The sequence below is a fragment of the Vigna angularis genome, chromosome 2 (assembly GCF_016808095.1).
Source record: "Vigna angularis cultivar LongXiaoDou No.4 chromosome 2, ASM1680809v1, whole genome shotgun sequence".
In the NCBI taxonomy this organism is placed as follows: Eukaryota; Viridiplantae; Streptophyta; class Magnoliopsida; order Fabales; family Fabaceae; genus Vigna; species Vigna angularis.
In genome coordinates this window covers 35,160,706-35,183,954 of record NC_068971.1, presented here as the reverse complement: position 1 = coordinate 35,183,954, position 23,249 = coordinate 35,160,706, and the positions used below count along the sequence as shown (strand labels likewise).

The window sequence follows — 23,249 nt, the reverse complement described above, 5'->3', positions numbered from 1 at the left end:
TAAATATCTCGAGCGTGAGATTAAACATTAATGGATGGTCTGGTAGCAGCTTAAAAGCAAGTTGAAGAATAAGCCCAACAAACAACAAATTTCTTGATAAATAAACTTCATTTTTGCACAAGAGGAAGAAACTGAAAAAGAGGACTTCTGAGATGATCTATAAATATGGGTTTCTATGAAGAAAGTGTTAAGATAAAAATCGTCTAGAGAGTAGACTGTCTAAGTAACCCAAGTTTTGAAGTTTACCAATTAGATCGAAATTTTACTATGTAGAAAAACTGTTTGAAACAAGTAGCGTCTAGTAAAGAAGCATCTTAGAACGTTTGAAGCCAAGAGCTAAAATAATGCTTTCTAGACCAAACTATTTAAATGGATTGGAAAATTATAAACAACACCTAAAAACAAATGTCTCATTGAAATCTCTCAATAGACTTTATGAGCAAAGAAAACTAGCTTCTTATTGAAAGAGAAGTTTATCTCTTATATGAAACTAAGGTTAAAAGAAATGTTTTTCTTGAGAGAACTAAACATATTAAAATAGATTGTCATTTTACTTGTCATCGTCTTCAACTTGATACTATATCTATATTGTATGTTCCTTCCGCTCTGCATATTATATTTTACCTTTTATGTTTTCTTTTCTTATTTGACAAACTCTTAATACATTTAACAATAGCATTGTGAGTTTAAGGATGTATATTAATACAGGCTCATGTTTTAAGTCCATTTACTTATGCTTTATGCTTTATTCTTTTAGGGTTAGCTTTGTGTGTATTATATTATACATTGTATCACTTGAACATAGACAGGTAATTCTTCATATATTTCTTTAATTTCTACGATAACAACATCCTGCAAAACTATTTGATATTTCAAATAGTACTTATATATATATATATATATATATATATATATATATATATATATATATATATATATATATATATAAGCACATGTTTCTTTTTAAAACACAATTATTTAATAGCTTCCTTCTTTAATAAAATACTAATAACATAAATAGATACAAAAGTTTAAATATTTTATTTATTATTATATTAATAAAAGTGTTTATTTGTGGTTGTATGTGGGGAAGAGTATCAAAATATATTTTTTTCTATTTCGAGAGTGAAAGTTTGTCTCATTTTGGAAACCGATAATTCCAATGCTAGTTATTCATTGTTCATATCATAATGAACTAGGTGGAACACCGTTGACTTGTACCTTACATTTTAGCATGAATGAGAGTAAAAGAAAAGAAGACGAACGCAAGATATTAAGTCATCACAACTGTCTAATCTAGCTGCGTTTATTGAAGACCGAGCATTTCTTGCGAATTTCTCCTTGATTCCCAACCAGAACATCAACACTCCCCATCTTCACCATCGCATTTGCAAAGCTCTTTTGGAACTTAGCCTCGTCAGAAGCCAAATCTGTCACAAACCCTTTCGTACTTTTATCCAAGGCAAGCTGCTGATCAATCTGCAGCACCCCTTTCTTGGCAAGAATCTGCTGGTAGAAGTCGTTATCAACAAGCAAAGAAGTGTTCTGGTCCAAGGGCGTAGAAGGATCACCACCCCTGTTGCACAACTTCACCAACTTAGCTTTCAAAACAGGGTCCATTGTAGGGTCAGGACTCGAGAGTCTACCAGCAAACAAACCGCAGTGTGCAACACCAACCGTGTGTGCACCAAAAAGGGTCACCATTTCCTGCGTTGTGAGGCCCAAATTCCTATTGAAAAATTGAGAAATTACTGAAACGGGTTGGAAGGGTCCTGGAATGGTGACATCGTCGACGTTGGAGACCAATCCATCGCGTCTTCCGGTGGGAACTTGGTATTTGGGTCCTCCAGATAAGGCCACTGCAGTTCGGGTAGCTAGGGTTATGATGTCTGCACATGACACTGTTGAAGGGCATGCAGATTCCAGGTTTTCCTTCACTTCATCGATTAGGTCAAAGCCCCGAACGTCGTTGTTTGCTCCTGCTTCTTTCTCTGCTGTGTTAGACGTTATGGAATTTATAAGTATGGATGCATCACAACCCTGTTCATCCAAATTAACAAAACTGTTTGTTAATTACTTTAGTTGTGAATTGTTGTTGGTTCAAATAGCTTGGTAATGCAGAAAATAACACCACATTAACATATAATTTACATGGAAGAAAAATAAATGGAAGAGTTAAAAATGAAAATAAAAAGTAGTGTTAAAAAATATGTTATATGTGGAGAAAGTGACATAAAAACGAGTTAAAGTTATCATTAAAAAAGGTAATAAAAAATAAATTATATAAATCTGTTCAGTAATATTATACTCATACAATTTCTTTAGATAGAAAAAAATTACAAATTAAGAAAAGTGAAATATGTATTTAATTTAAATTGTTTAATTTATTAAATATTTTATTTGGAATCGAATTTAAATTTATTGATTATTTTTTTTATTGTGGTATCAAAAAATTAAATTATTATCAATAACAAAAACTATTACTTTAGCTCTATAAATTATAAAAAAAAATAACTACTTGCTTCCCAAAAAAATAACCTAACTAAAATCGCTTAAGAAAGATAAACATTAATCGAAAAATAGTTATAACTTACGTCATTGACAAATTGACAAATAAATAATTTTAGTAGTATCAATATCAAAATAATTGATATTAATATCAATCAAAATTTGAAAAAATAAACATTGAGAAATCAAATCATTCTTATAAATTTCTTTTTTTTTTCTAAATTTTTTTATTCAAACAACCTATTTTATTTTGAAGCATTTCAAATTTTCCATAAAAATAAATTATTTCTTTAAAAAAATTATATTCAAACACAACACTATATTTGCTTTTCACGCATTGTTTATATTTACAATCCTTTTTCTGTTCTTTTCTTTTCCCCCACGCATTCCAAAAATCAAGTTTACATTCATTACTTCTCAAATCTATGTAACAGTAATGATGCAGTAGTATGATAGGAAAATTCAAAATGGAATGAATCTTATTTAAATGAATCAATGTCTCTGTCAACAACAATATAAAAAGAAGTTTATGGATTCTGTAAGGGAAATGTAACGAAATAGAATCCCAAAAATATTATCGGCTGCATGAACAGAGGGTCGTCCTGCACAGAAAATGGGTAAGGTCAGAGAACAGAAAGAGCAGTGAGGAAATTCTGGAAGAGAGAGAGATACTTGCCACATTACACATGCCCCCCAACTAACGCGCAAATCCTTTTAAAAGAGAATTTTCCTTACGAATCCTAGTGCTGCGTCTGCTCTCCACCTCCTGCTGATCAAGTTCCACGTGTCCCTGATCACGTTCCACCTGTCTTTCATTCATAATAACATGTCGTTCACTCCCATCATGCAGCTCACGTGTTACAATACCCTTCCCTTTTAAAACACCCTTGTCCTCAAGGGTGAGGGATGGATAAGATTGTTGCAGCAGCAGAGCATCTTCCCAAGTTGCCAATTCTGGTTTGGTTGACTCCCACTGAACCAACACCTGAGGAATTTGTTCCGCACCACGAACAATTACTCTCGAATCCAAAATCTTCTCAGGTTGCAAGGTCGGTCCAAATTCTGAAGTAGTCAATGGCAAAGGCAAATATTGCTCAACTGGAGTGCCATGGAACTTCTTCAACAAAGACACATGAAATACGGGATGAATTCTAGCAGTGGTAGGCAATTTCAATTTGTATGCAACATCACCAATCTTCTGAATGATCTCAAATGGGCCAAAAAAACGCAACCCCAATTTATGATTCTTCCTCAAAACCACCGAATGTTGACGGTATGGTTGTAACTTAACCAATACCAAGTCCCCCACCTCAAAGTATACCTCTTTCCTCTTCTTATCAGCCTGTCCTTTCATGTAATTCTGAGCCTTTTCCAAATTGAATTTAAGCTCATGAATCAGTTGGTCACGAGCTGTTAAAGTATCTTGAAGAGAGACGGGATCCTTCAAATCTTTAACATAAGGAACAATGATTGGAGGATCTCTCCCAAATACAGCCTTAAAAGGCGTCATATGAATACTATGATGATAAGCCGAATTATACCAAAATTGTGCCCAAGGAATCATAGAATGCCAAGACTTTGGATTGTCATACACAAAACATCTTAAGTACATTTCCAAGGTCTTATTTAAAGCCTCCGTTTGGCCATCGGATTGAGGATGATATGCGGAAGTCATAGCCAACGTTGTACCTTGAGCCTTGAAGAGTTGTTGCCAAAATGCACTAATGAATACTCTATCCCTATCAGACACCACAGTCTTAGGGAAACCATGGATCTTGACCACCTGCTGGATGAAAGCATCAGCAACCATCCTACTATTAAAATCTGCTTTGAGAGGAATAAAGTAAGTGAACTTAGACAATCGGTCTACCACCACCATAATTGTAGAAAAGCCATTAGAGCTAGGTAATTGAGTTATGAAATCCATACTGATATCCTCCCAAATCTGTTGTGGAATAGGAAGAGGGTGTAACAACCCTGAAGGCAGTGTTTGATCAACCTTGGCTTGTTGACAAACATTACAGTTTCGGACAAATGCTCTGACATCTGCCTGCATCTTCGGCCAAAAGAACTGTTGACTGATCCTAGCCATAGTTCGAGTTACTCCCGCATGTCCACCTATCTTCGTACTATGAAACTCATGTAAAATAGCCTGTTTGAGAGCCAAGTCATCCGGAATCATCAATCTACCCTTCCATAATAACAAGCCATCTTTAACAGTATAATCTATGTCAGTGATTTCATTATTTAAATGTTGTTGATACAGAGAACTCAACCATTCATCTTTGGGCATCAACTCAACTACTTTAGTTAACCACCCGCTTCGAGGTTCAGACCAGGCCAAGTGAAAGCTTCTTGATAAGGCATCAGCTGGAATGTTATCCTTGCCAGGCTTGTACTGAATCTTAAAATCATAACCCAAAAATTTAGGTAGCCACTGTTGTTGCTCCGGGGTTTGCAGTGTCTGCTCCAACAACTCCTTAAGACTCTTTTGGTCAGTCTTGATAATGAATTTGTGGCCGAGGAGATAGTGTCGAAACTTTGCAAGAGCTTCAGTAATAGCATAAAACTCTCTAGTATACACCGACTGCTTTTGCATCCGTGTTGACAGCTTTTTAGAAAAATAAGCAATAGGATGAGAATTCTGACTCAAAACTGCCCCTATTCCCAAGCCGGAAGCGTCGGTTTCCAGAATAAACTCTTCCTTGAAATTGGGCACCGCCAGTACAGGTGCTGAAGTAAGGGCCTCCTTTAATTTCATAAAAGCATTAGTGGCTGATTCAGACCATTGAAAAGAGTCCTTTTTAAGCAACTCAGTTAGAGGGGCTGCAATAGAGGCATAATTTTTAACAAACCGTCGATAGTACCCAGTAAGACCTAAGAATCCTCTTAATTGTTTCAGTGTGGTAGGTTGAGGCCATGCTTTAACAGCTTCTAACTTGCTAGTTTCCATAGCAATCCCTGCTCCAGTTAATGTATGTCCCAAATAATCAATTTCCCTGACACCAAAGGAACATTTAGAAAATTTAGCATAAAGTTGGTGTTGTTGTAATGTTCTCAATACAAATTCCAAATGAGCGAGATGGTCCGCCCATGTAGCACTGTAGATTAATATATCATCAAAAAATACCAACACAAATTTTCTCAAAACACCCTTAAAAACTTCATTCATCAAACTCTGGAATGTGGCGGGTGCATTAGTCAAACCAAATGGCATAACTAGCCACTCAAAATGACCATGATGAGTTCGAAAAGCTGTCTTATGCCTATCTTCCGGTTTAAGCAATATCTGGTGATAACCAGATCGCAAGTCAAGCTTTGAAAAAAAACAAGCACCAAAGACCTCATCTATCAACTCATCAACCGTAGGTATAGGAAATGTGTCTTTGATGGTAATAGCATTAAGAGCTCTGTAATCAGTACAAACCCGCCAAGATCCATCTTTCTTTTTGACCAATATGATTGGAAAAGAGAAAGGACTGGTACTGGTTTGCACCATTCCTTCTTGCAACAGACCGGCCACTAACTTCTCAATTTCCTCCTTCTGACTATGAGGATATCGATAGGCTCTAACTTTAATTGGTTGAGAACCTTCAACCAAAGGAATGGAGTGGTCATGTGTCCTAGGAGGAGGTAAGGACGTAGGATTTCCAAACACCGCAGCATATGTATGTAGCAATAGAACCAATTCAGGTTCCATATCCTGAGGGAGTTCTAGCTCTGGAAATTGCTGAGAAGTCGGTTCAATGAGTTGCATACTAAAAATTTCCGCAATGGATTTGGTATGGACCAGTCTTTTTATATGGTGGCATTGTGCAGGAGTAGGCAAAATTGTATGATCACCTTGTAATGTTACATACTTATCATTGTATAAGAGCTTCAACTGTAATGAAGAGTAATCAGCAATGTGTGGCCCAATGGATTTTAACCAGCTAGCACCAAGAACTAAATCAGCTCCAGAAACTGGTAGTAAAAAAACTGGTAATTGAAATTTGACTCCCTGTGTCCGAATAGTTAGCTCACTAACCAAGCCTTCAGCAGCCATGTAATTACCATTCCCCACCATAACTCTGAACATAGGAGCTGGTTCAACAGGTAATTTCAAGAACTTAGCAATTCTTGGTTGAAGGAAATTATCAGAGCTACCTCCATCAACCAAAACCTGGACAGGCAGAGAACCAATGTGTGCAACAAAACGGATGGTACCAACTCCTGCTCCTCCATTCAAAGCCTTGAAGGACAAATGCAATGCCTCCTCAGTGTCCACCACTCCCGCTATACTATTGAGAGAGTCCATTTCTGGTTGCACGGTTTCTAACTCCTTTTCATCCTCTTCCATTTGTAACAGTAAATACTGTCTGTTGGGACACTTATGATTGAAAGAAAATTTCTCATCACAAAAATAACAAAGGCCCTTCTCTCGACGTAATTGCATTTCTGCAGGACTGATTTTCTTCACATTGGAATTTCGAAAAGGAGGTCCTGAAGGGGTGGGTAATAATGGAGGTAGAGGCTGGGAATTATAATGAGGCTTCAGAGGGTGTCTAGGAACATTATTCTGGTTAGAATTGAAGGTAATATTGGAATATCGATGGCCCTGTGGTGGGTTTCGAACACTAGCCTCAGGGACATATTTTTCCTCGAACAATTTAGCCAGTGACACAGCTCTCAATAAATTTGGAGGACTCTGAGCTACCACATCGCGTCTAATATCCTTATTCAACCCACTCAAAAAGCAATTTAAAAGAACTTCAGAAGTTAACCCTTCAGATCGATTGGCTAAACTCATGAATTTCAGGTAGTAATCAGCAACTGTACCATTTTGTGTCAATTTGAACAACTCAGCCATGGGGTTATCAAACGGGGAAGGACCAAATTGGGACTCCAGGGCACGTTTCAAATCATTCCAAGACTGGAAGACATGCTCCTTCTGCAACATCTGAAACCATGGAATAACATCCTTCTCAAAATGCATCGCAGCTATTTCCACTCTCTCCAAATCCGGAGTATTGTGGTAATTGAAGAATTTTTCTGCCTTAAAGATCCATTCTAACACTGGAGTGTGACCATCGAAATGAGGAAAACCCAACGATATGTCGCGAACAGGCATCGCTACAGAGAACATCCCGGAATTTGCAGACTGTGCTCCATTCTTTGAGTTCGTATCACCAACGTGCTGAGTTTGAAGTTTGATTAGATGATCAATGGCTATCTGCATCTGATTCATACGCTGCTCTGTTTTATCAATCAGGTCTTGATTCATCTTATCTCTATCATTTTGCTTTTCCATCCAGCTCACCAACGAGGTAACCTGTGTCTGTAAATCTTTTAAACGTGTGTTCTCAGCCATTGGAGTCGATGAAAGCACCAATGTAACAGTAATGATGCAGTAGTATGATAGGAAAATTCAAAATGGAATGAATCTTATTTAAATGAATCAATGTCTCTGTCAACAACAATATAAAAAGAAGTTTATGGATTCTGTAAGGGAAATGTAACGAAATAGAATCCCAAAAATATTATCGGCTGCATGAACAGAGGGTCGTCCTGCACAGAAAATGGGTAAGGTCAGAGAACAGAAAGAGCAGTGAGGAAATTCTGGAAGAGAGAGAGATACTTGCCACATTACACATGCCCCCCAACTAACGCGCAAATCCTTTTAAAAGAGAATTTTCCTTACGAATCCTAGTGCTGCGTCTGCTCTCCACCTCCTGCTGATCAAGTTCCACGTGTCCCTGATCACGTTCCACCTGTCTTTCATTCATAATAACATGTCGTTCACTCCCATCATGCAGCTCACGTGTTACAATCTACAATACGGAAATTCATCCAAATCTTACCATTCTAATATTCTCAATTTTGTTGAAGAACAATGTTATATAGTATGAAAAATACTTATAAAAGTACATATAAAACTAGTACGTTTTTTTTTCTTATACGATTAATTCCTCCTACATTGTGGTCCTTAGGTCTCGATTTTCTAATGGTTTTAGAATATTGGACTAATATTTGAGAATCAATTTACTTAACAAAATCATACACATTATTGTAGATATAAATTTGTTATATGTACTGTAAAACATGGAAAGTTATATTTCATAGTGATGAAAACTTGAAATTTTGAAATAGAAAGTAAAACGAACAATCAGCTAGGATATATAAAAACAGAATGATCATAAAGTATAAACATTAGACACAGAAATTCAAAATGAACAGATAAAAGCGATTGAATCGATTCTGCAGAGTTAACTGTATCTTACTCTGACAGCACAGTCATGGAAATGCAAGCGAAGCAAAGCTGCAGTAATAGTCTTGTCACGATCGAATCGATTCTGCACAAGTTTATTGACAATGGACTCTGCTTTTGGGCATGAAGAATCATAGAATCCAACCTTCAACTCCCCAAATGCTAAGGGAACTATGATGTAAAACAAGGGCCATATTACATTGATCTTCATCATTTTAAAATTTCGTAATTCTTCAACACTAAAGTTCTGTGACTCATGGGATTTGACTTTATATATATGTAGAAACAGAAGAAAGTGTAGCTGACTGCAGATTGCCGCCTCATGACTTTGTATTGCCCATTTCATGCAGCTAATACAGCCAAACACTGAATTTGTCGTTTAAAATGATTCAATTAAGATAGGCCTGACATTTTGATAGGTGCATCACATTGAAATGTTACAATGCAACATGAAGAAGAAAATTACTAAATTATTTCAGGTTAGGTAAAAAGAGCAATAACGTAAAAACTTAAAACTAAAATAAAATATAGGAATAAGTACAAATCAGACAATAGATAATGATGTAATTTCATTAAAGAAAAGTAAATTATGATTACCTATATATCTTTCTATTTCTAAAGAGAAAACAAAAGTAAGAAGAAGAAACTAGGATAATCTTAAAGGAGAACCTATTTTTCTTTTCTTAATTTTTCTCTTAGCCACCAAGGCAATAGAAAAAAAAAAGTGTTTTTGGTTTGTTTTACTATGAAAACCGTGTTTCTTTTATTACAAGAAAAGTAAGTATAAAGTAAATATTTCTTAATGTAAAATTTCTTTTCTCACATTTTCTTGCTTAAAAATTTAGATGAAATTAATCAAATCTTTTATACTATATTTTATTTTTTCACTCATGTGGTATATGTTAATCAACCTTATCAATGTTAATTGATCTTATTAATGTTAATTGACCTTGTCATCATACATGTTAGGTTTTTTAACGATGTGAATCTTTTACATGTCAACATTTTCTTTATTTATTATTTTTCATAATAGCATATACTTATGTGTTTTTTCAATGAGATGAATTATTCAGCAAGGCACTCTCATTGTTACAATATATAACAAACTTTTGTTATTTATACATGAGTTACACGATTAACCTTTGAATCTTGATAACTCACTTACAGGTAGTTGTTATGTACTCAACTTTTATAGTAGACTATAACTTGGATAACCAAGTTCTTAACGCTCTTGCAAGTGTAAATAATAGACAATGATACCATTTAATTAAGATCACCAGCAAAATCTAACTCAATAGAGTCTTCGACATCTAATTATGATCCCTTGAAATATAATGTAATACTTAAGGTTCCTTTGATGTATTTAAGAAATAACACTTTAATACTCTTTTGCCATGTAATCCTCTCATTCCTTCTATAATCTATGGCTTTGTAAAAATCATAATACACACATGGTTTCCCATTATTGATGCATACAGTACTCAAGAAATTTTCATTCTCTGTAGCTTGTACTTCAAAATATCTAACAATTGATAGAAAGTGAGGTAAAAATTTGCTTGCAATCTTGCATGTTGATGCATTACAAAACTTTAAGTAATTCTTCAAAAAAATCAAATCTTCTTATCTTTCTTGATTTGTTGAATTTGCATCCCTAAAATATTTTGTTTTACCTCATACATGTCAAACTCTCAAAATCAATTGTTAATTCAATTATTTTGTACCAACACTTAAGTGCATGCTTTAATATAGATTTGGTTAGCATAGAAATCAAGTTTTTTTTTCTTTTTACAATTTGCTTTTTTGGAAAACATACATTACTACTAACAACCTTATTGTATTGGGGTCTCACAGACAATACCTTTTAATATTGTCATCAAAGCTCAAGAATATAGATTTATTGGATTTTGAATGCAATTTTGTTCTTTCTTAGGAGTAGTACATCACGTACATATATGACAACAAAACACATATAAGGAAGCATAACCAATTGATTTGTCTTTCCACATCTCCATTAGTGTCTTCAAACTAATCATGTTTTTTTTTATGATTAATTTATTACATAAAATGAGGTTTTAATTGTCTAATAGACACTAAATTCTTCAAGTCTTTTACATGTTGTACCCCTTGAACTATGCATATGATACCATCATACAATTTTATCCAAATAGTAATGATTCCAACAATCTCTATGACATGATCATTTCTCTTAGACATTGATCCACCTGATACACTCATAAATGTAAAATCAATCCCAATGTGGAGTCATGTGTTAGGTTACATTTGAATGCACTATCCACCTATCATGTAATTGTTTTTCATAATTAAAGTTAATTACTACTTCACTAACCATAATATCTCTAACTTTTGAGACACTTACAACACAACCTTATAAGGTTGATGTTTCAAAGTTATTTTCCACATTCTTTCTAATGCAAAAATCTTTTTTTGCATGTCCCTCTCACCTTATTGGCATTCTCACCTTATTGACAGTGTTTGAGATGCTTCTTACTTGGAGGCTTTGATCTATATGATTTTTACTCCCACCAGAGCCACATTTTTCTAATATACCTTTCATTGTGCTAAAACTTATGTTTGATTTGAGTTTTTCATCTTTTTTACTTACATTTTTTGTTTAGATCCTTCTTCAAGAATAACTGTAAATGTTAATGATGAGTCGATTTTACAAATCAGATATACTTTGAAGTATAAGCTCAACATGCTCGTTTTAAACTATTTTGGATTTTATCGTTCAAAGCTACAAAAATAACATATTGTAGACATGGTTTGCCATCGATGTGGACTCACGTATTCAAAAAATATATAGAATTTCTTCTTTAAGAATATTATTGTGTGAAGTTATTTAACCTTAGAAATTTAATGAGAGTGTTTGAACTCTCCTTTGATATAGTCTTTTTTGTAATACTTGTTGGAAGTCGCACATCGACTAGAGATAAGGCCAAATTATAATATATATAAGTGAGGAGCAAACCTCACCTTACAAGCCGGTTTTGTGGGGTTGAGTTAGGCTTAAAACTCACCTTCTAATAAAATCAGACCTGCTACAATTACAAAGCATACTAAGATTTTTTTTTTCAACACTATTTTAGTGACAATAAATGAGAAACATAAAGACGAGTCAATGATATGAATATTAGGTACCAGAGAACTCATAACTGATATTAAATTTGAAAAGAGGAACAAAATACATAACATACAATCATGTAATTTCATTAAAGAAAATCTCTTAAAAATAGAAATAAAAAACAACTTTAGAAAGACCTCAAAGAATAAATTATTTTCTTCCTTATTTTTTATTAGGTTTATTTTTATCTTTTATTAGTATTGTTATTATTATATTTTAAATAATTAAACGTTTATTAAATAATGTTAGAAAGACTTAATTACTCGTTTGGTCACCACTTCAGTTAACTTCAAGTTCATCATAGTTCTTAAAAAAATTTCAATTGTGTTTTAACTTTTGAAAAAGTGTTTTTAATTAGGTCCTCTTTTAATCTTTTAACTTTTTTTTTGTATAAAGATTTGTTTCCAAATGTCCGTCCCTCCTGGTGTGACACATGATACTATGTGTGCCAAGTGACAGGATACTATCATGTGTCAATATTAATTCAAATATAATTATCTTGATTTCAATTTAATTCTTATATATGTCTCTTTAATTCAATTTAATTCAATTTTTTCTTAAAATGGAGCAATATTGTCGCACTCCAAATTCAGACAATTTCCTATTTGAATAAATTTTATACTAATATTTTTATTAAAAATGACATTTTAACATATTATATCATTATATATTATAAATCCATGTTTCTTTTATACAACTAAAACTATTTAAATATAAATATTTTTAGAAAAAACATAAGTATTTAAAATTAATATATTATTAATTCATGTTTTTTTATAAGAATAAATTAATTAATACCATTTTTACAAATAATAAATTTGGTTGTTTTTTAATTGGGATCAAATTTATTATTTATATAAATATTATACTAATATTTATATTAAAATTTAGGGGTTAAAGTCATGATTAACAAAACATGAGTTAATAATATATAATAATGTAATATGTTAAAAAGTCATTTTAAATAAAAAAAATAAAAGTATTACATTTGTACAAAAAAAATGTTGTCTCAATCTCAAGAAAGACAATATTGTTCCATTTTGAAAAGAATTAGGACTAAACTAAATTAACATAAGGACTAAATTGAAATTAAGACAATGACACTTGACAATGACATTGATACGTGACAATATCATGTGACACTGACAATGCCACGTGTTATAATAGGGACCTAACATGTGGCAACAAAGTTTTTTACAAAATTGAAAATAAAAGTTAAAAAACATAGATTAACACATCACATGTCATTAACATCGTTAGTATTTTTTTAAGAGGACCTAATTGAAGTTTTTTAAAAAAGTTAAGACATCATTGAAACATTTTTCAAAAGTTAGGATGCAATTGAAACATTTTTAAAAGTGAAGACTAGAGCTGTCAAAATGGGTCACAATCCGCGGGCCAACTTGGCCCACCACGAGTTCGAGCCGGGTTGGGTTTGAAAAAATTGTATTTTTTTTATGCGGGTCAGATTTTAACCAGACTCATTTAAACTCGGCTCATGCGGGTTGAATTTGTGGTGGGCCGGGTTGGCCCACCAACCCACCTACCTAATTTTATTTTATTAAAATTTAATTTTAATTTTATAAAAAATATTTATCTTTATTTTTTTGCTTGAAAAAATTATTTAAATTCCTTATTTTCAAAATTAATTAAACACCCATGTTAGGAGTGAAATTTGGGAGTGAAATTTGTTTATATTTGAATTATAGAAAGTTTGTAAATTTTTTTATTTAAAAAAAATTGTAATTAAGTGTGAGCGAGTGAGCTAACCCGTTTACCCACCAACTCATGGTGGATCGGGCCGGGTTCGAATTTTTCTAGCTCGCTAATAAATGAGCCGGATTGGCTTGGCTCACTAAGTGACCAACCCATGGTGAGCCGAGCCGGGTCGGGCCGAGTGGCCTATTTTGACAGCTCTAGTGAAGACCAACTTTAAATGTTCTAACCAAAGTGGGAACCAAACGAGTAGTGAAGTCTTTTAGAATTTTTTTTTTATCTTTTATTGGTATTTTGATTCTTATCTATTTAGATAATTAATTAAGATTTTATAAAAAAAATTTGGGAAAGATAAGTATTTGGATTTTATTTATGAAATATGTTGTAGATAAGTAAAAATCTCATAAGATTGAAAAATATATTAAGAATTCTCAATTACAATTTATTCAAGTGCAAATTCCAAGTCCAATCCAGTTAGATCCATTCCCTTTGTGAGTCAGCCCAATTCGCCCAACGAGAAGGTCAAAGTTGCCTAGAGTCTAGTTTGTCAAAGGACTTGTATGTTTCGGAAAACATTAAATAGAGTGTATCACAAAATTATAAAACAATATTTGGGAATAGAACTAGCATAAGGGAAAAACGACAAATACTCATTTTAAAGGTTGGAAACACTCATCATCACCATTATTTTCTCATTTATCACTTTTCTAGCGCTCAGAATGTCTAGGAGTAATTAACTCCTTTATTTATTGGGATTGGACTTAATGTATTTTTACTCTTTGTGACTTCTATTATTCAATATATTTTTTTCCATTACTTATGTTTTTATGTTTGTTCCTAATTGCATAATAGAATAACTAATGAATTTTGCCTTAGACATAGAATTTAATCTATTAGTCATTATAAACATGTGAATATTTAATGTCTAACTAGGGCTTGTTAAGCTTCTGCTGTAATTGCTAGAATAAAAATTCGGAAAATATTGTTTAGTGCTTTTACGAAACACAAAATCCAACCTCTATATAGTCTCTATCACATAATTAATTTCATTGTTTTCTAAAATATTTAGAATTATTTTATTAGAAATCAATATTTTTCATTATTTTAAGATTCTTAATCTTAATCTGTGAATAATTATAGAGTTTTTATGAACAAACATGAGTCTCATAAAAAAATATATGTGAACTTTTCATTGTGTTACTTTCTTCCACACTAAAGCTAAAGTAATATAAAAGAAAAGAAAAAAAATTGAATTTTTACTAGGAAAACATTATACTCCTTCTATAATAAGGAAAGAAGTCAAAGTAAAATTTTAAATATGTGAGACTATTAATTTTCTTATATACTTCATGACCCAATATTCATCAAAATAATAAAATAAAAAAATATTTGTGGGAAGCTGCATATGGTTGGATCTAGTTAAAGAAGTAGTGTCCCTTGACAATGTAGCGTATCACATTTTATTTTTTATTAGGAGGGATTTAGTATGCTTCCAATAAGATATCTACAGGAATACAAAAACAAAATATGCATTAACAGAGTGAAACTACCACACAAGAATACACTCTTAAACTTCAACGGTGCTGTCTTGTAGTTTAAACTATATCGTTAATTAATAGCGTATCTTATTAACCATAATACCTAAATCTTCGAAAAATCCGCTTGATTAAATCCAACGACAAAGACATGTAACGTGTCTCTTAGTTTCTGCTGTTCATTTACAGTTTTACTTTCTTTCCTTCTTTTTTTCAATGCTGATGAAAGTGTTTTATTATATACACCGAATTAAATTCAATATAATTTTTCTTAAAATGTATTTTCCATATACAAATATGGAGAGTAATAAAATCTTGATTAATGTAGTTGAGAATTGAAACAAATAGTTATCCACCTATTATATCAAGTTATCCGAAAGTAATCTCAAAATTAGAAACCAATTTTACTTTTCATCTCTTATTTTATTTTGTTACTATTTATTATTCTAGTTTTAATAGCAACGTGATTGTATAGTTTGATATTCTTGAATTTTTTTTCATACATATTTTAGACTCTCCAAATCATTTCAAATACCAAATATTACAGTTTAAAATACTTAAACTGAAAATAACTAAATGGTTTTTGGCGGTTAACGACGATAAAAGAAAATTTATGCGAGTTCAAAAGCAATATAGTTAAATATTTCATTAAAAATGTCTTTAGTATATCAAATAAATTATATTTTACCTCGTGTATTTAATCGATACGTTTATTGGACAAAAATAATAAAAAATTACAGTGGCTCGTACGTCCAATATTTCAAAATATAACATAGAACTTTCGCATAATAATAATATTAAGTAGTGGTAGCAGGGTGTTTAATAAATAGGACGGTCTTAATTAAATAATTAATAACGAGCTTAACTGGTGAGAAATTGACTTTTACTAAGGCTTATAAAAAAAGGTTTAGTAAGCATAACACCTTATACTAAGCATATATCCTATGATTATGAATTTTAATTGTCTAGAAAATAAAACAATTAAATTTGTAAAGGAAAAAAGTTAAATTGAATCTTTTGTACAGGTTGATGAATGCTTTTAACTCAGCAAGTGAAAATAGATTAAAGATTTTGCTTAAAAATAGAAGAGCTGAGATTGATATATACGAAATATAGCTCGATTAAATGTGGGATTGAAGATATGGAAGCTTATGAAGAAACATTTGCAAGCTCAAGTGAGTTTATTGCATGCTTAAGCAAGTCCATCTAACAAGGAAGTATCATGTTAAACACCAATTTAAAGTTCATTTTTTTTCTTATTTAAAATGTTATTACCTCAATGGAGTTTTTTATCATAAAATGTTAACCTGATTTGGGTGTGAAAATGATATAGAAATCTTATTAAAATTTCATAATTTTTAAAACATTCAAATGTTTTGAATTTGAATTGATCTCATTTTAAATTATTTTATTTTTTAAATATTTTATTTGAACAAGGTAATTTAAATTTAGTGAATTTAAATATGTTTACGTAGAAAAATATTTTAATTACCATTAAATTCAAAGAATTACTTAAATATCAAATAATTAATTTTTGTAATAATTTTGATTGATATTATTTTTAGTCAAAATATTTTATATTTGGATTTTTCTTAATTTTTAGTAAATGTTATTTTCAAGTTATAAAATGTTAAATCTAGCTAGATTCAAGGACTTTAACCCGAACTAGGCTCATTTAAGGTTAGGTTGAGTCTTCCTTACTTAGAGTCAAGCCAAATCGATCTGAGTCAAGGTTGAGTCGAGTCGATCTAGGTCCAACTTAAGCCTAGAATGCTTGGGGTCCTAATAAAGCCTAATTAGGCTAGGCCTAAGTCATCCTAGATCGATCAAGGCTAAGTCAATCCTAGTTAAACCAAGACTAGGTCAAGTTGTGTCGAACTAAGCTTGCTCAGGCCCAAGTCAAATCGAGTGAGTACTAGTCCCAATATATAAATAAAATTATAAATAAATTTATTTATCCATCTACTGTTATAACACAAAACCATAAAATAAAATGCATAAATTAATTTACTATATTATTATTTTTTTTTATCATTATATTTTTCTTTGGATTTTACAAATAAGATTAACAAGGTAATTAATATACTTATGGACAACCGTTAAGAACAATTAAAATTCAAACTACTATTACTCAACTCTGGATTGTTCCTAACAAGCATATTAGAACTACTATACGACATACATGATTCTAGTTGACACTACAATAAGTGTAAACTTTTGAAGTGTATATTGGCAGTATAGAAAGGATGCTAACTTAAGTGATCAAGTGAGACAAATATATATTCTATTTATACAACATTCATAGTAACATTTCATCTTCCACCTCTTTCATCCCAACCGTCAAATCTTCCCAAATCTAACACTCAAAGATTACACCTTTTTACCCTTCCAATGTCATATTATTTCCTGCATGACTAACAACCGTTTAGTCAAATTGAAAGGCTACTATACTTATAAGATTAGATAACCAATAAACTATTAATTTTCTTTGCACATAGCAATCAAGCCAAAAATTGACATTATGATAATAGCATATAAGATTTCAACATGGCATGTTAAGCCTAGGGTTTAGTGTACTACACATGTTTGAGCACACATCAACCATCTAAGTATAAGAATTATATATGTCTAAGTACAATGTAAGATTAAAACAAGATTAACAAAAGATTAAAGCAAGATTATTGGACCATCCAAGTAAAGGTCTAATAATATAAACAACACGTTCTATAGGACATTAATTACATTCATTATTAAAACATTCATTATAATCTAATGTGGAAGATTGAAAATTTGAGTACAAAAAAATAATCGATGAAGATCTTAATAAAATAAATTAATTCTACAAACAAGAAAATTGAAATACTTTTCGTTTGCATGATTTAATTTAAAAAATACCAATCAATTTAATTTTTTTAAAATAAAATTATATATGTAAACTTCTCAAATTTCTTACCTTTATTCAACACTTAATAAAAAAACTATTCTTTTTATATTTTAATTTAATTCTTCTTGAATTATTTTATATTTTAAAATAATAATATAGTTATATTGGTATTATAATAGGTTTAGAATAAAAAAAGTTAAATTTCTATAAATCATCACCCTTTTCGAAAAGTGTAAAAGATTTCAAAAGGTTATTTTTCCTCATACATATGTAATAGGGAGGTGCAAGAAAAAACTACCAAAGTGTGTAACAACCAATTATATAAAAGGAGCATGTTTACTTTACTTTGCCCATGAAGGTTCACCCCTACTTTTTACTTTTTACTTTGAAAATATTATGAAGAAAAAAAAAAGTTAAATATGCTGGCTTTACACCCAGTATTTCATTTAAAAACTGGAGGCTATGCAGGCCTAAGAAAAGTTTGCGATCACAAAAGAAGGCCCATCATGATTGATGATGAACAAAAAATGGTGTTGCAAATGATTAATTATTTTTTCTTGAATAAGTGAAAAGAATGTATGGTGTGAAATGAAGTGTTTGGGCATTCTTTTGACATGAGTCAAAAAAGCATATATTCCATTGGTTGTGTTACCTAAAAGAAGATACCTCTATTGGTTTGGTATAGAGATCTTTTCATGTAAAAAGTAGGGCCTTAAAACAAGGCTTTTAGGACAGATACAAACTTTGGTTAAGTAAACAAGATAAATGGCACCAAGAAAGATGGGAAAAAGTGATAAAGTAAAAGCACTTGCAAAAAAGGACCTTCAGTCTTTGCCTGGTTACAACTGCACTTCAAACCATTTTCAATTATGACTTGCTCCTTCCTACACAAATCAAATTCAAAGGTAGTGTCCCCAAAAGAAAAAAGGATAATGACTTCACCAGCGTAAAAGACACTTCTTTTACATGATCAAATTTCACATACTATAATATAATTTCATCACTTTTCCACCTTAGTAGATAGTGCTTTCCGAGGAAATAATTTCAACTCACCACTGCTCTTTTCTTAAATTGACAAAAGGAATCAAATTCATACCCTTTAATCATTCTGCTTCACTCAGAATTTATTCATTATCTCAAACCATTGGACATGGACTGCATAACTTCACAACATTCTGTAAGTTCCATATACACTGTCTTAAATGAGAAGGGTTGCAGGAAGTAATCACAATCAATTTGTTGTTTATTGTGGCAAAGACAAAACCATCATTATCAGTGAACATATTTCAATATAGATTAAGTACACCATTGAAAGTTACACAATAATGCTATCTGCAAATTAGATTTCTGCAAGTGAAACAAAAGCCAGCAATATGTACTAGCTTATTTGACCAAAAGAATAGCAATTGGAAGAAACTTGAAACTAGAAAATCACTATATGCTCTCCTGAAATGCATGAGCACGAGAAATAGCTGCTGGATTGGCTTCCAAGATTTGAGAGGCACCCAACACACGATCTTTGCCTTCTTTTGGTTCAATTTTCTTCTGTTGATCAGGCTTGATGCTTAATGCAGCCCTTATAGGACATTTTGAGGCCTCGTTAGAGGCATCGGTTCTGATGGTCTTTGGAACCAAAACACACTTATCTGATTTCTCTTCATCAGCAAAAACAGTATCTCTTGCATGTTTTCCAAGGGTTGGGGAGCCATTGCCTGAGCAACAACTGTTACTGGTGGAGGACGATGGCGAAAGGCAAGCATTGGATCCTATGGACACTGTCCCAGTTCCAGCATTCCAATGCGTTGTTCCACTCCAGCATGATGGTGGAACAACCTGAAAAGGAATGCTGGGTGGACACATGCCAGGAATTGCCACCATTGCTGTGGGACACCATTGCATTGCTGCAGGACCAGTGTTGTATGGACTACACATTGGTGCTGAAGACTGATGAACTGCTTCCACGGAACTCACATTATTCCAACCCGGATAAGTTAACACCCATGGAGGAACAGGGTAGCATTGTAACCAATTTGATGTCTTGTGTTCTGATAATTCATTTCCCTGAGTACTGTTGTTCGTCACAGAAGACCCACACAAAGATGGTTCCCCAGCATACTCTGCACGGTTTATAGAACTTGCATCAACACATCTTCTATCGTCTCTAAGATTAAGCATTGAATCCATTGATTCACAAAGAGTGGTATCTGGCCCAAATTTCAAAACAGTGCTGCTATCTGCTGAAGACCTGAAAGGAACCGAGGATTCAAGATTTGTGACATGTTGGAAACCAGATGCGTCCTCAGTTTCTAGTCTGGATGCAGGAATTCCATTAGAGGATACTATAATGTGTCGGTATTGAGAAGCTAGGTGTTTGTTCTTCCGTCTCCCAGCACCTATGGGAACATTTCTCATTGTTCCACCAGCAGTCCAATACCTTTGACAGTTCTTGCAGAAATGCCTAGGTTGGTTAACGTTGTAGTTGTTAAAATAACAAAACTTGGTGTCCAAACTGTTACATCGTGGACACCGAAGAATCTTGTCTGGTTTCTTTAAGACTTTATCTTGGTCTGAGCCACCATTCTCCGTGTTATCTTCCGCGGGTTTGGGATTTACTATTGGCTCATTTTCCTGCACTTTATGCTCTAACTCTTGTTTACTATCTCTTGAATCAGAAGATTTTTCTTGTTTTTCAGAGTTTTCTCCACATTCACTGGGTCTTCCCAGTTCCTCCTCCTTTTTTATGCTGCTCAAAGCATCCTAAAAATTTAAACCAGTCGGACAAATCAAGCAAAAAGATACAAAATGATCATGTTATACCCATTTTCCATCAAATACTACAAAAGACCACATAGCAGACACGAAAATCTTCTTTGATACCTCAACTTAGCATGCATCTGTCATGATCTTTTAGTTCTTTTGGTGGATAACCATGGTCTGTTCTATATACTAACTGTCTCGAATTCAGTTTATTCCATGCAATATCAGCGTAACCATTCAAATGAATTCATGTACTCAAACAACTAGACGAAAAGGTTTTCACTATTTAAGTATAAAGGTTTCAAAGCAATTACTGTACATAAATACCAAAAGAAGCCGCCAGAAAGAACACCAAGAAAGTTAGTGTAGAAAATGCCTTCAATACTAAGAAGCTAACCAAATTCTTTGTTACAAATCAAGCTAAGAGATACATAAGATACCACAAGATCCAATCTAGTGAAAATAATCAGTTACAAGATGCTTTTGTTTTTCAGATGAAGCAGACAACCTCTTGACACCAACAACAACGAAACCATAAGCTAAAGATGCTCCAATTCAAAATGAAACAAGTTCAAAGCTGCGTTTGATAGGAATAATAACTTGCTTCCTCTTGACAGCGCCTTAATTTGTGTAAACAAATCAAATCTCTGAACCTTAAACACACAATATACTATTTCTGAATTCAGTTTTCATTTGTTAAGATACAACGCCACCCTTCAAATTCCACCAGGTTTTGAAACTATCATGACAGACCAGAAAATAACTAAGAATATTAAGAACATCACGAAGACACAACAAACATAAAACGAAAAACAAAATCCAATTTTACGACCAACCCATTTATACAGACAAGGAATAAAAACACAAAATACACGATTGAAGAAGAAATGAACTCAAACAGTTATCTTCGGCTACAGTAAAGAAGCAAGTACCGTGGGTCCAGAGTTGGCCGGAATCTGACATTCCGGCACCGGAATCTTCCTGCCAAATAGCCTGATACCCGGATCCTTCTCTGTCTGAGACATGTTGATGGTGATTGTGTTGCACACTTTGAAACTAAGCTCCTCCAACCCCCATTACATAGAAGGAAGCAGAGGAAAAAAGAAAATCAAATATTTTACACAGAGAAAAAGAAAAATAAACAAAAAAGTGGCTTTCTTTCTCTTTCCGAATTTGTTTCCACACAAGACAACTTTTCAAGTGTAGACAGACATCACACTTGCACTAAAATCCCTCTGAAGAAAAAGTCCCACCCTGCAAAAAGCACAAACAACGTGAGGCATCAAAGACACACTATTCTACAGTACCATCTCTTATGTTTTTTCATTAAAATTAAAAGAAAAAAACACCTTTCTCTCTTCCCTTTCTCTTTTTTTCTAATACAAAGTCTTTTTCTTTTAAAAAAGATTACCTTTTTTAAATTTTGAAAAAAGTGTCGCCTTTTCTCTTTGCTTCTCGTTTGGGTTCAAACATGTGACCCTACTCCACACAATATAAAATGCTTCTGGTATCACTTGGTTTCTTGTTTTCCTCATTGTAAGAATTTAGTATGTTTATTTTATTTACTTTCAACAAAAAAAAAATTCTTCAATTATTATTTATTCCTTGATATTTGAATACATAAATAACAATCAATGCTAACCGACTACAACCATTATCATCTCCTAAATGATCTTGAACCTTGATAAATACAATAATTATTTTACTTTCGACAAATATTATTTAAATAAAAGTGTACACAGGGTGTCTTCGAACCAGAGATACCCAGTAAATATTTAAGACTTTAAAAGGTATTTACTAAATTAACATCATGAAAAGTTAATGTCTTTTTAAGTATGGTTGGTTGAAATGGTTAGTTGTATGATTATTATAAGAAAGCTTAAGAAGGGTATGGAGTCTTTTTATAAAATGTGTATTTTTTATTTGCTTCCATGGATGAAAAATGGGTGCATTGAGGAGTGTGTTATTGAGCATAACATGGGTGGAAGCATTGGTAAAAATGGGTGGAAGAAGAGGGGAAAGGGGGTGGAGACAGGTGGCAGATGAGTAAGGAGAAGGTGGAAATGATGGCGAAGAATGGAATGGGAAAAGGTAAGGATGACGTGAGAAAGAGAAAGAGAAAAAGGAAAAGAGGAAAAGTGATGGCTTTCATTTGGCAAGTTCAAAGCAAATGGGTACGATCTTTTCACGCCGCCTTCAACGTATATGGCTTTTTCCCACCTCTCACTGCTACTACTATCATACCATGCCAATACATCGCATTCTCATCATGTGAGATTATGCATATCAAAATCTTTTTATTTTTCTTATTATTATATTTTCTTTTCTTCACATCTTCTAGTAGTTTTTGAATAACTATTGTTGTGTTGGAAATTATTAGGATTAAAGTAAGAGTATTTAAATGTAGGTGGTTTTTATAAGATATTTTTAATTAATTCGTGTAATTGGAGTTGGTGAATG

General features: G+C 32.6%; 3 protein-coding genes across 3 annotated transcripts; all 3 read right to left on the bottom strand.

Moving 5' to 3' along the window:
* Window positions 1-1,296: 1,296 nt before the first annotated feature.
* Window positions 1,297-7,858, bottom strand: LOC108326908 (uncharacterized). Its single transcript, XM_052872608.1, has 3 exons — window positions 3,211-7,858; window positions 3,100-3,110; window positions 1,297-2,040 (listed from the first exon to the last, which is right to left on the bottom strand). The coding sequence occupies exons 1-3, from the start codon at window positions 7,856-7,858 to the stop codon at window positions 1,297-1,299; spliced, it is 5,403 nt and encodes a 1,800-aa protein (XP_052728568.1).
* Window positions 7,859-7,957: 99 nt separating this feature from the next.
* On the bottom strand, window positions 7,958-9,021 carry LOC128193372 (peroxidase 66-like). Its single transcript, XM_052872607.1, has 3 exons — window positions 8,769-9,021; window positions 8,156-8,318; window positions 7,958-8,055 (listed from the first exon to the last, which is right to left on the bottom strand). Exons 1-3 carry the CDS (start codon window positions 8,967-8,969, stop codon window positions 7,958-7,960), a joined length of 462 nt encoding a protein of 153 aa, XP_052728567.1. The 5' UTR covers window positions 8,970-9,021.
* Window positions 9,022-19,301: 10,280 nt separating this feature from the next.
* Window positions 19,302-22,357, bottom strand: LOC108326907 (cyclic dof factor 2). The gene is made up of 3 exons (XM_017560511.2): window positions 22,201-22,357; window positions 21,722-22,043; window positions 19,302-20,789 (listed from the first exon to the last, which is right to left on the bottom strand). The coding sequence occupies exons 2-3, from the start codon at window positions 21,812-21,814 to the stop codon at window positions 19,467-19,469; spliced, it is 1,416 nt and encodes a 471-aa protein (XP_017416000.1). The 5' UTR covers window positions 21,815-22,043; window positions 22,201-22,357; the 3' UTR covers window positions 19,302-19,466.
* Between the last annotated feature and the right edge of the window lie 892 nt (window positions 22,358-23,249).

What these genes read in the sequence shown, in the direction of transcription:
- LOC128193372 (XM_052872607.1), bottom strand. Translation starts at nt 8,969, where the DNA reads ATGATGAAGATCAATGTAATATGGCCCTTGTTTTACATCATAGTTCCC. An exon ending in TCCATGACTGTGCTGTCAGA is followed by an intron (nt 8,319 to 8,768) that starts GTAAGATACAGT and finishes TCCGTATTGTAG; the next exon opens with ATTGTAACACGTGAGCTGCA. An exon ending in TCTTTTAAAAGGATTTGCGC is followed by an intron (nt 8,056 to 8,155) that starts GTTAGTTGGGGG and finishes TTTTCTGTGCAG; the next exon opens with GACGACCCTCTGTTCATGCA.
- LOC108326908 (XM_052872608.1), bottom strand. Translation starts at nt 7,858, where the DNA reads ATGGCTGAGAACACACGTTTAAAAGATTTACAGACACAGGTTACCTCG.
- LOC108326907 (XM_017560511.2), bottom strand. Translation starts at nt 21,814, where the DNA reads ATGTCTCAGACAGAGAAGGATCCGGGTATCAGGCTATTTGGCAGGAAG. An exon ending in CGGCCAACTCTGGACCCACG is followed by an intron (nt 20,790 to 21,721) that starts GTACTTGCTTCT and finishes TTAAATTTTTAG; the next exon opens with GATGCTTTGAGCAGCATAAA.